The 12,293-nt window shown below is 46.2% G+C and overlaps 1 protein-coding gene across 2 annotated transcripts in view; it reads left to right on the top strand.

Annotated features, from left to right (window-relative positions):
- The first annotated feature begins 4,202 nt into the window (after nucleotides 1-4,202).
- The window catches only part of LOC135527660 (constitutive coactivator of PPAR-gamma-like protein 2), an 89,507-nt gene continuing 81,416 nt past the window's right edge, over nucleotides 4,203-12,293 (top strand). For both annotated transcript variants that reach the window (XM_064956142.1, XM_064956143.1), the window contains exon 1: nucleotides 4,203-5,646. In XM_064956142.1, coding sequence (XP_064812214.1) covers nucleotides 5,164-5,646 — 483 coding nt within the window. In that variant the 5' untranslated portion in view covers nucleotides 4,203-5,163. The remainder of the gene's footprint in view (nucleotides 5,647-12,293) is intronic.

The raw sequence follows: 12,293 nt of genomic DNA on the forward strand, positions 1-12,293 counted from the left end.
CCCTGAACGGTAACGTTAGGTGAGGAGGTTACAGCAGCGCGTCCCCTGAACGGTAACGTTAGGTGAGGAGGTTACAGCAGCGCGTCCCCTGAACGGTAACGGAGAGGTGAGGAGGTTACAGCAGCACGTCCCCTGAACGGTAACGTTAGGTGAGGAGGTTACAGCAGCGCGTCCCCTGAACGGTAACGTTAGGTGAGGAGGTTACAGCAGCGCGTCCCCAGAAACGGTAACGGAGAGGTGAGGAGGTTACAGCAGCACGTCCCCTGAACGGTAACGTTAGGTGAGGAGGTTACAGCAGCGCGTCCCCTGAACGGTAACGTTAGGTGAGGTTACAGCAGCGCGTCCCCTGAACGGTAACGTTAGGTGAGGAGGTTACAGCAGCGCGTCCCCTGAACGGTAACGGAGAGGTAACGTTAGGTGAGGAGGTTACAGCAGCACGTCCCCTGAACGGTAACGGAGAGGTAACGTTAGGTGAGGAGGTTACAGCAGCGCGTCCCCTGAACGGTAACGGAGAGGTAACGTTAGGTGAGGAGGTTACAGCAGCGCGTCCCCTGAACGGTAACGTTAGGTGAGGAGGTTACAGCAGCGCGTCCCCTGAACGGTAACGGAGAGGTAACGTTAGGTGAGGAGGTTACAGCAGCACGTCCCTGAACGGTAACGTTAGGTGAGGAGGTTACAGCAGCGCGTCCCCTGAACGGTAACGGAGAGGTAACGTTAGGTGAGGAGGTTACAGCAGCGCGTCCCCTGAACGGTAACGTTAGGTGAGGAGGTTACAGCAGCGCGTCCCCTGAACGGTAACGGAGAGGTAACGTTAGGTGAGGAGGTTACAGCAGCACGTCCCCTGAACGGTAACGGAGAGGTGAGGAGGTTACAGCAGCGCGTCCCCTGAACGGTAACGTTAGGTGAGGAGGTTACAGCAGCGCGTCCCCTGAACGGTAACGTTAGGTGAGGAGGTTACAGCAGCACGTCCCCTGAACGGTAACGGAGAGATGAGGAGGTTACAGCAGCGTGTCCCCTGAACGGTAACGTTAGGTGAGGAGGTTACAGCAGCGCGTCCCCTGAACGGTAACGTTAGGTGAGGAGGTTACAGCAGCACGTCCCCTGAACGGTAACGTTAGGTGAGGAGGTTACAGCAGCGCGTCCCCTGAACGGTAACGGAGAGGTGAGGAGGTTACAGCAGCACGTCCCCTGAACGGTAACGTTAGGTGAGGAGGTTACAGCAGCGCGTCCCCTGAACGGTAACGGAGAGGTGAGGAGGTTACAGCAGCGCGTCCCCTGAACGGTAACGTTAGGTGAGGTTACAGCAGCGCGTCCCCTGAACGGTAACGGAGAGGTGAGGAGGTTACAGCAGCGCGTCCCCTGAACGGTAACGGAGAGGTAACGTTAGGTGAGGAGGTTACAGCAGCACGTCCCCTGAACGGTAACGTTAGTTGAGGAGGTTACAGCAGCACGTCCCCTGAACGGTAACGGAGAGGTTACAGCAGCGCGTCCCCTGAACGGTAACGTTTGGTGAGGAGGTTACAGCAGTGCGTCCCCTGAGTGGTAACGGAGAGGTGACGTGAGAAAGTGGTGGGCCAAGAACTTTAAGTATCTGGTTAGCTGGATCGTATTCTCGGTTAGCTGGGCAGAGAAATGTAGAGCTTCATTAGCCAACTTTAAATGATCAAATAATTGAGTTTATGATGTGAAATTTAGCTGCTATTAAAGTCAGACAGCTAACATTAGCTAGCTAACATTACAACATCAGATGAGCTGACATTAGTAACCTAAATATATTTTTGGGTTATTTTGTTATCGGCAGTTTTTAAGGACATGTAACTTTGGGTCATTTGACCAATATCGCTTGTATGTTGATAGTGGTGGCAGCGCCTGGTCAGAGGTTTCTTTGCTCTTTCTACTTTCAGATCTGAATGGGTCTCTCTTATCCCAAACTTGCACGGGTCTGTTTTTCCACGGGTCTTTTCAGAAAGGGTCGGATCGTCCTCGGGTCCATTCAGAACTGGTTTCTGCAATTTATGCATATCTGACCGGGTGGAAAACCATGGATCCATTTTGGAACAGGTCTAACTTTTAAAGAGTCTACTACTTCAGATTCACTGACTATGATTACAGCAAATTCCAAAACATGGGTAGATGTCTGTACCACAATGAACAGTTGGCTATGAGTAATTCTGGATTGAATGTTGGTAGAGATGGGGCATATCTATCTAATGCGTCGTCACTAGAGCTGGAGGGGGATGTGGTCTACCCTGGGGGCTCTAACAATACTGAGTTGCAGTGGCGTCTTGCTCTTCCCTGGGTGAGGGGAGCACCATGCTGAAATGCTGATGAATGTTTCTGATGTTACACCTTTTCATCAGGAGGGAGCGGTTAGTGTAAATGCATCACTGTTGATAAAAATGTCAGTAATAGAAAGAGTTTAGCTTTGTAAAGTGCGTCTTTATTGGTTATAGAGGAACGATTAGCGGCTTTAACTACAGTTCTGGGTTAAGGTTAGAACCACAGTTCTGGGTTAAAGCCCCTAAATGTTCCTCTAGATTGATTGAATGTATTAGACCATTTTTTAAATAGTTTAATTTTAAGACTGTGAAATGTCAGAATAATAATAGTTATTTCAGCTTTTATTTCTTTCATCACATTCCCAGTGGGTCAGAATTTTACACGCACTCAATTAGTATTTGGAAGCATTGCTTTTTAAATTGTTTAACTTGGGTCAAACGTTTCAGGTAGCCATCCACAAGCTTCCCACAACAAGTTGGGTGAATTTTGGCCCAGTCCTCCTGACAGAGCTGGTGTAACTGAGTCAGGTTTGTAGGCCTCCTTTCTCGCAGATGCTTTTTCAGTTCTGCCCACAAATGTTCTATAGGATTGAGGTCAGGGCTTTGTGATGGCCATTCCAATACCTTGACTTTGTTGCCCTTAAGCCATTTTGCCACAACTTTGGAAGTATGCTTGGGGTCATTGTCCATTTGGAAGACTCATTTGCAACCAAGCTTTAACTTCCTGACTGATGTCTTGAGATGTTGCTTTAATATATCCACATAATTTTCCTACCTCATGATGCCATCTATTTTGTGAAGTGCACCAGTCCCTCGTGCAGCAAAGCACCCCCACAACATGATGCTGCCACCCCTGTGCTTCACAGTTGGGATGGGGTTCTTCGGCTTGCAAGCCTCCCCCTTTTTCCTCCAAGCAAGATTTGTGACCTGTTGCCACAAGAAAAGGGCAACCAGTGAAGAACAAACTTCATTGTAAATACAACCCATGTTTATTTATTTTCACTTTTTTACTTGAACTACTACTACTATTAATATATATATATATACCTGCCGCCGGTAGCCTAGTGGTTAGACCATTGGGCCAGTAACCGAAAGGTTGCTTGATCGAAGCCCTGCGCTGACAAGGTAAAAATCAGTCCCTGAGCAAGGCAGTTAGCCCACTCACTGTTCCTTGGCCGTCATTGTAAATAATATTTTTTTCTTAACTGACTTGCCAAGTTAAAGGTTAAATAAATAAAAAATATGACATTTGTAATGTATTTTGTAACTTCTGTGAGTGTAATGTTTACTGTTCATTTTTATTGTTTATTTCACTTTTGTATATTATCTACTTAACTTGCTTTGGCAATGTTAACATGTTTTTCCCATGCCAATAAAGCCCCTTGAATTGAATTGAGTGGAGGGGAGGAGGGAGAAGAGAGTGGAGTAGGGGGAGAGAGAGCAACATATTTCACCAACTCACTTAGATTGTGGTCAAATTATACAAAATGTGTGAGTGTGTGCGATGATGATGATGATGGTGGGCTGGTATTTCCGTATCAGTGCGTCACATGAGGCTGCTGAGGGGAGAACGGCTCATAACTGTAACGGCATCAAACACCTGGAAACCATGTGTTTGATACAATTCCACCTATTCTGCTCCAGTCTTACAACAACCCTGTTCTCCCCAATTAAGGTGCCACCAACCTCCTGTACAGTGGGTGTACTATAGCAGGGTTGTATTTGGGGTGCTCGAGGCAGGGAGTGTATCTAGGCCTCGGAGGTAAAATGGCTATGGGGAGGTGTAGGGGTTGATTTTGGAATAAAGAAAGACTCCTTTTCTCACGTTAAAATCCCCAAATACATGATGTACCTGCCGTCCCAAATTTATCCACAAGGGGGCGACATAACCTATCGGCCCTGGTAATAGGTTGGCCACTTCCCCTGGCTTCATCACAGCCCTGGTCATGACTGGAAGGGATACAGCTTTTGTCAAATTAACGTTAAAAATATACATTTGTTAATTTTCTCTAACCTTTACTCTTTTCCAAAACTAAACCTAATTATCTTAACCTGCTACGAAAAGTCGTTATCTGACAAAAGCTGTGTCCAGCTAGTCAAAAACCCTCCGCTTCCCTCCCACTTGTGTTGGTCCGTGAGGAAGTCGCAAGATGGCTGACAGCGCTCGGAAGTATGCTCCCTTCCTCCACATGAAGTCGTGAGTTTGGAAGTATGCTCCCTTCCTCCACATGAAGTCGTGAGTTTGGAAGTAAGCGAGGGAGGCACTATCAGGCGTTTGTTTTTAAGTTATTGTATTTCTCCAAACAGTCCATTTCATTCCTGGGGACCCAGTTAGCTAAAAGCTCATGTAGATGGCTAACGGTATCAACATATACATTTCCTAGTACATTACATTAGCTAGCATTTGCAAATTGAACTAGTTTAACATACATATTTGCACCGTCAGGTTAAGTATTCCGCTGTAGTCATGTTCACTAACTAGATCATTCGCAGAGTGTTTCTTCGTGTGAACCAGGATTATAACTTTGGAGTTGGAAGCATCGCCGAAATCATAACTACAGATGGCCAGTCAGCTGCCAGTCACATTTTCGTGTGTTATCTAGTTAAAGACTAGTTAACGAGAAACTTCAGTTGTTTTGCTGGCCGTTTACCACAATACTACCAGGGATGGATACACACGACCAAATGTAGCAACGTTAGCCAGGTTGCTAACCAGCTAGGCAGGGTTGGGGGGGGGCAACTAGCTACCGGCGACAACAGCCGTGTAGTCAGTCAGTTACTGTCAAGAGAGACGAGTTAGTCAGCCGCCCGTTTCCACCTAGCTACCGGATCGACACCACCCGAGCCTTCCCCCGGACAGACCCACCGGCTCAACAACACCGGGATGGGCGTGCAGGGCTTCCAGGAGTATCTGGAGAAACGGTGTCCCGGGGCTGCCATCCCCGTGGACCTCCTCAAACTAGGCCGTACTGCGGGACGCCAGCACCATCACCCCGGCCCTCTGCCCCTTCCACCACCGGCCCGGATACTCATCGATGCTGACTCCGGTCTGCAGCGTCTGTACGGCGGCTACCAGACGGACTGGGTGTGCGGCGGGGAGTGGAACGCCATGCTGGGATACCTGTCCGCTCTGTCCCAGGCCTGTCTGTACCAGGGCGGGCTGGAGCTGGTCGTGGTGTTCAACGGGACCCTGGGGAAGGAGCGGTGGCCGGAGTGGGCACGCCGGGCCCAGGGACAACGCCAGACGGCCCAGCTCATCGTTAACCACGTCGGCAGTAAGGCCACTCCGCCTCCCCGCGCCTGGTTCCTGCCCCCTGCCTGCCTCAGTCACTGTGTCCGCCTCGCCATGTTCCGCTTCAGAGTGCGGGTGAGTAACGAGCAGTAGCTGGCTAGCTAAGAATAATGATATAGCAGATAAACACTAAGTCTGGTTTCTGGACTGATAATGAGGGGGAGGGGGTAAAAAAAAAAAAAAATTTTAGTGATAAGCGGGGATGGTCAAGAGGCAGCGTTTGAACCAGGTCTCTGCAGGTGACATTTGTTTTTACAAGGAGCACATGTGATCTTAAGTTAAAAAATGTTGCTGCACACAATGTAGGACCACAATTAAAAATATATAAGGTATTAATGTAATTTTGGCATTTTGTAAAAAATAAATAAAAAAAGGCTCCTAGAGAGGCAGGCCTCTCTAACTGCCACAGTCGCTGGTTCAAGGACTGCCTGTTGACTGTTCCCTCTTAAATAGGCCATCATTGTAAATAAGATTTTGTTCTTAACTAACTTGTCTAAAGGTTAAATAAAAAAATGTATTAAAAGAATTGTCAGTAATAACAACATACAGGTTTTGAGAATACAAACAATATATTTGTATGATTGAGATATAACCAACATTGCACCTATGTGAAACCAAGCTACTTCATTGTCCTTTCTGTGCCACCATGTTTGCATACTACTGAAGCTGCGGGACAGCAAAGGAATAATTACAATTATTACCTGGGTGATTTAAAAAATATATATACATTCTAGTGGCACTGGTGCTCCCAAATTCCATATTTAAGAGCATATGCCCCCACAATGGTAACACTGTAGATCCCTGACAGGGTGCAGTGATGCAGAGGCTAATGCTTAACTAATGTGATATTGGTTAAATGTTGCCAGTGGACTGACTGACCTCTGGATGAACTACTACTGGACTGACTGACCTCTGGATGAACTACTACTGGACTGACCTCTGGATGAACTACTACTGGACTGACCTCTGGATGAACTACTACTGGACTGACTGACCTCTGGATGAACTACTACTGGGCTGACCTCTGGATGAACTACTACTGGACTGACTGACCTCTGGATGAACTACTACTGGGCTGACTGACCTCTGGATGAACTACTACTGGGCTGACTGACCTCTGGATGAACTACTACTGGGCTGACTGACCTCTGGATGAACTACTACTGGGCTGACTGACCTCTGGATGAACTACTACTGGACTGACTGACCTCTGGATGAACTACTACTGGACTGACTGACCTCTGGATGAACTACTACTGGACTGACTGACCTCTGGATGAACTACTACTGGACTGACTGACCTCTGGATGAACTACTACTGGACTGACTGACCTCTGGATGAACTACTACTGGACTGACTGACCTCTGGATGAACTACTACTGGACTGACTGACCTCTGGATGAACTACTACTGGACTGACTGACCTCTGGATGAACTACTACTGGACTGACTGACCTCTGGATGAACTACTACTGGACTGACTGACCTCTGGATGAACTACTACTGGACTGACTGACCTCTGGATGAACTACTACTGGACTGACTGACCTCTGGATGAACTACTACTGGACTGACTGACCTCTGGATGAACTACTACTGGACTGACTGACCTCTGGATGAACTACTACTGGACTGACTGACCTCTGGATGAACTACTACTGGACTGACTGACCTCTGGATGAACTACTACTGGGCTGACTGACCTCTGGATGAACTACTACTGGGCTGACTGACCTCTGGATGAACTACTACTGGGCTGACTGACCTCTGGATGAACTACTACTGGGCTGACTGACCTCTGGATGAACTACTACTGGGCTGACTGACCTCTGGATGAACTACTACTGGGCTGACTGACCTCTGGATGAACTACTACTGGGCTGACCGACCTCTGGATGAACTACTACTGGGCTGACTGACCTCTGGATGAGTAGTGCACTATATATGGAATCTGCCCCGGTCTAAAGTAGTGCACTATATATGGAATCTGCCCCGGTCTAAAGTAGTGCACTATATATGGAATCTGCCCCGGTCTAAAGTAGTGCACTATATATGGAATCTGCCCCGGTCTAAAGTAGTGCACTATATATGGAATCTGCCCCGGTCTAAAGTAGTGCACTATATATGGAATCTGCCCCGGTCTAAAGTAGTGCACTATATATGGAATAGGGTGCCATTTGGATCCAGCCAGGGGTTACAGATTGGGATAATGTACACAGCTGTGCACTGTATACTTGTAATGTTGCACGGTATACCGAAACTTCAGTCCTATTTAGATACCAAAAACCCCTGTTTGGAACGAGAATTTGTAACGTTCCGTACTTCTGTCAAAGGTCTCGCATGATTTAATCCTTTAAGACTATATCAGCGTAGCTCCTTTTATAGCGCGAAGAGCAAAGTACCTGCTCTGCTTAGGCCTACTCATTCATTGCTATAGCTGTCTGGGTTGCATGGTTAGCTCATCAAAAGGGACCATGGCTCTCCTCATGGGTGCTGTGTAAAACCATGGCTCTCTCCCAGAAGCTTGGGTGCTGTGTAAAACCATGGCTCTCTCCCAGAAGCTTGGGTGCTGTGTAAAACCATGGCGTTCTCCCAGAAGCTTGGGTGCTGTGTAAAACCATGGCGTTCTCCCAGAAGCTTGGGTGCTGTGTAAAACCATGGCGTTCTCCCAGAAGCTTGGGTGCTGTGTAAAACCATGGCTCTCTCCCAGAAGCTTGGGTGCTGTGTAAAACCATGGCTCTCTCCCAGAAGCTTGGGTGCTGTGTAAAACCATGGGGTTCTCCCAGAAGCTTGGGTGCTGTGTAAAACCATGGCGTTCTCCCAGAAGCTTGGGTGCTGTGTAAAACCATGGCGTTCTCCCAGAAGCTTGGGTGCTGTGTAAAACCATGGCTCTCTACCAGAAGCTTGGGTGCTGTGTAAAACCATGGCTCTCTACCAGAAGCTTGGGTGCTGTGTAAAACCATGGCTCTCTCCCAGAAGCTTGGGTGCTGTGTAAAACCATGGCGTTCTCCTAGAAGCTTGGGTGCTCTGTAAAACCATGGCGTTCTCCTAGAAGCTTGGGTGCTGTGTAAAACCATGGCGTTCTCCTAGAAGCTGTGTAAAACCATGGCGCTCTACCAGAAGCTTGGGTGCTGTGTAAAACCATGGTGTTCTCCCAGAAGCTTGGGTGCTGTATAAAACCATGGCGTTCTCCTAGAAGCTTGGGTGCTGTATAAAACCATGGCTCTCTCCTAGAAGCTTGGGTGTTGTGTAAAACCATGGCTCTCTCCCAGAAGCTTGGGTGCTGTGTAAAACCATGGCGTTCTCCTAGAAGCTTGGGTGCTGTGTAAAACCTGTGGATTCAGACAAACGAGGTGTGATGGGTCCGCACTCAAAAAGATGACGCATAACACGTGCTTCCTTTTATATGATTATTTTCACAGCATCAGGGATGGCGCACACAGACATTTTGGCTTTGCAGCCTTCAGTGTGTAGGTTAAATATTTTTTTTAATTCAACATGGCACACAGGTGAGCAACCGATGAGCAGCAGGTGCTTCTAATCAGGGTTGCCACTCATCTGCCAATCAGGGATGTGGCTTTTCTGGTCTACCTGTATACAAGTTAGTCACAAAAATACAGAATTATAGGGTATGGGACTGGGCACGAAGTGCAATTCAGGGCATCAGGTGTGAACCATTCATGAGTCAATTGTCTTAGGTGTCTACTTATTTGGATACATATTAAATACATTGTATCATTAAGTAATGCAACACGGCATGTAGAAACTGTTAATTACTGTTCGCAAAACAATGTCCAAACAGGCTTGAACACTTTACAATGCAAGATGATACCTGTAGCTTCCAGCTTTAATTGTAGGATAGATTTCCTTGCTAGCTTGTAGCTGAATTTACTACCCTAGTACTTTGTTTCAAATATGCATACCATAACACACAATATGTTGATTGTTACCAAAAACGTTACTTCACTTGGTCTCCCTAGCCACCGAAAACTCATTCACTTGTTCATCTTCCTCACCTCCATCTGGTTTCAACTAGAGTCCGTAGCCAGTCAGATTCAACAACCACATTCTGCCTTGTGAATGGCATCATTAATTAAACAGCCCACACCTTTATAAAATATTGCCTCTTCTATGCAAATGTTGTTGATCAGTACAATAAAATGTTCTACTAGCAGCTGCCAATAAAATAATTCCTGTGGAAGGGATTGTTTGTCTGTAGCCCGACGATATCAGCCGAAACAAGCTGAATACTGAGTTTTAGGCGTTCACTCTCCTATTGAATATGTATTCACGTGCATTGTGAATAGATCTAGGCTACATCTTCATTTAGCCAGTTTATCAATAGACATTTACCATTCAAATGATTTCCTTTTGTATTTAGATTTGTAAAAACAAAGTCAAATTGATTCATTAATGACTGTCTCTTGAAAATATTCATAATGTTCAAATGTAATGATATCGAGCTCAAGAGGCCCAGCAGTAGCTGAGTTTGTCTGGATCAAGTGCCAGTCAGAGTTCTGGTATGGTGACAACACTAATAGGTAGTGGAGAGTAGCCCAGTAAATCAGTGTATTTAGGCCTGGTCGTGTTCATACATAATACTGTTCTTGCTGGGGTGGTCTGTCAGTCTTCTACCCTCACTTCATTACATTACATATTTACATTTAAGTCATTTAGCAGACGCTCTTATCCAGAGCGACTTACAAATTGGTGAATTCACCTTCTGACATCAGTGGAACAGCCACTTTACAATAGTGCATCTATTAAATCATTTAAGGGGGGGTGAGAAGGATTGCTTTATCCTATCCTAGGTATTCCTTGAAGAGGTGGGGTTTCAGGTGTCTCCGGAAGGTGGTGATTGACTCCGCTGTCCTGGCGTCGTGAGGGAGTTTGTTCCACCATTGGGGGGCCAGAGCAGCAAACAGTTTTGACTGGGCTGAGCAGGAACTGTACTTCCTCAGTGGTAGGGAGGCGAGCAGGCCAGAGGTGGATGAACGCAGTGCCCTTGTTTGGGTGTAGGGCCTGATCAGAGCCTGGAGGTACTGCGGTGCCGTTCCCCTCACAGCTCCGTAGGGAGTAGAGGCTGGTCTTTGGTCACACACCTGGAACTAAGCTTTTATATTTTAACAGCCCTATTTGACCAGGTATACATTTATTTTTATCTTTATTTATCTCGGCAAGTCAGTTAAGAACAAATTCTTATTTTCAATAGGAGCAGTGGGTTATCTGCCTTGTTCAGGGACACAAAGACAGGTTTGTACCTTGTCAGCTCAGGGATTCGATCTTACAACCTTTCGGTTACTAGTCCAACGCTCTAACCACTAGGCTACCTTCCGCCCAATACATACATGCATGTACAAGATAGCCCCTATTCCACCTGTTGCTCAGCGTAACTATCTGGTTGTTCAGCATCACCATATGGTCCGATGTGGGTTGGCTGGGACCTGTTATGGTAATGAGTGCAGGGTGGGACCTGTTATGGTAATGAGTGCAGGGTGGGACCTGTTATGGTAATGAGTGCAGGGTGGGACCTGTTATGGTAATGAGTGCTGGGTGGGATAAAGGCTGTGGGGCAGACTAATGGTGTACTTACTGTATCTTCTATACCATGACACTGTGGTCAACGTTTCAACATGGTGGCCTTGCTACAGGGTTAGAGGAGGGTTTAAGATGTGTAATATTGTATACGGATGTACGATATATCGGTGAACATATCGGATATCTAGTTTAATGCCCCGATGTGCAAAACCGATGTCAACGCCGACGTGCATACCTATATAACATAAGTACGTGATGTAATGACGCCACACATTTTTTTCGCTATACGTGCAACACAGCATTCCTAAACTAACCCAAGCGCCACCACTACTATCAGAAGCACTGTCAAAGCTGTACAAATAAAGTCTGCAAACTAGCTTCAACTTGGTACCTAGATAGCACCAATACAACCAGCCTGAAAACAATGACCTGTAGAAACTGCAGTCATTTTCACTATTCTTAGCAATGATTTCGGAATCCTTGTAAGTATTGTTGAATGCCTATTGAAATTGAACTTCAAGCTACTTAACCCTGTTGCCCAAAGCTAATGTTATAAGCAGCCAGCTAGCTTCATCTCTCTCGACAGGACCAGTGAATGTGTTTTGAAGCTAGCCACAATAAGGACTGGCAAAATAATGGAGTTTGCGGTTTGAGTTCAAAATAAGTGTCATTGACAGTAATGCAAATTAATACAAATTGTAGTCAACTATTGTGGCGAATAAGAACGGTCTTATAAATTAGGGTAATTTTAGATGACACCTAGCTATATGGTTAGATAGTAGCTATAGCGAACTATACATCTTCTGAAATAGATGTCGTTTTGCTATGTTTCTGGGGAAGAACATTGTTTGCATCCATCAGCTAGCTAGCTTTTTAATGACCAGCACTGGAGGTACGCAAGACAACTTTACCAGCATCATAGCATACGTATTGATGAATCGTTGTGACACACACACACAATTATGTGCCGTGCAGTCATATTCAGGCCCTAATTGGTCAACAAGTTTATTTGACAGGTCAAAGTGTTCCCAAACGGCGTTCCATAGAAACCCTGGTTGAGAAACGACTAAACAACGAAACAGCACAGCAAGTAAGTGAAAGAAATAGGTTTTGTATGTTTGACTGGTAATGGGGACATATGTAAATGCCAACAAAATAACTTTTTGGTCTGTGTGTGTGTGTG

The sequence above is a fragment of the Oncorhynchus masou genome, chromosome 33 (genome assembly GCF_036934945.1).
Source record: "Oncorhynchus masou masou isolate Uvic2021 chromosome 33, UVic_Omas_1.1, whole genome shotgun sequence".
Taxonomy (NCBI): domain Eukaryota; kingdom Metazoa; phylum Chordata; class Actinopteri; order Salmoniformes; family Salmonidae; genus Oncorhynchus; species Oncorhynchus masou.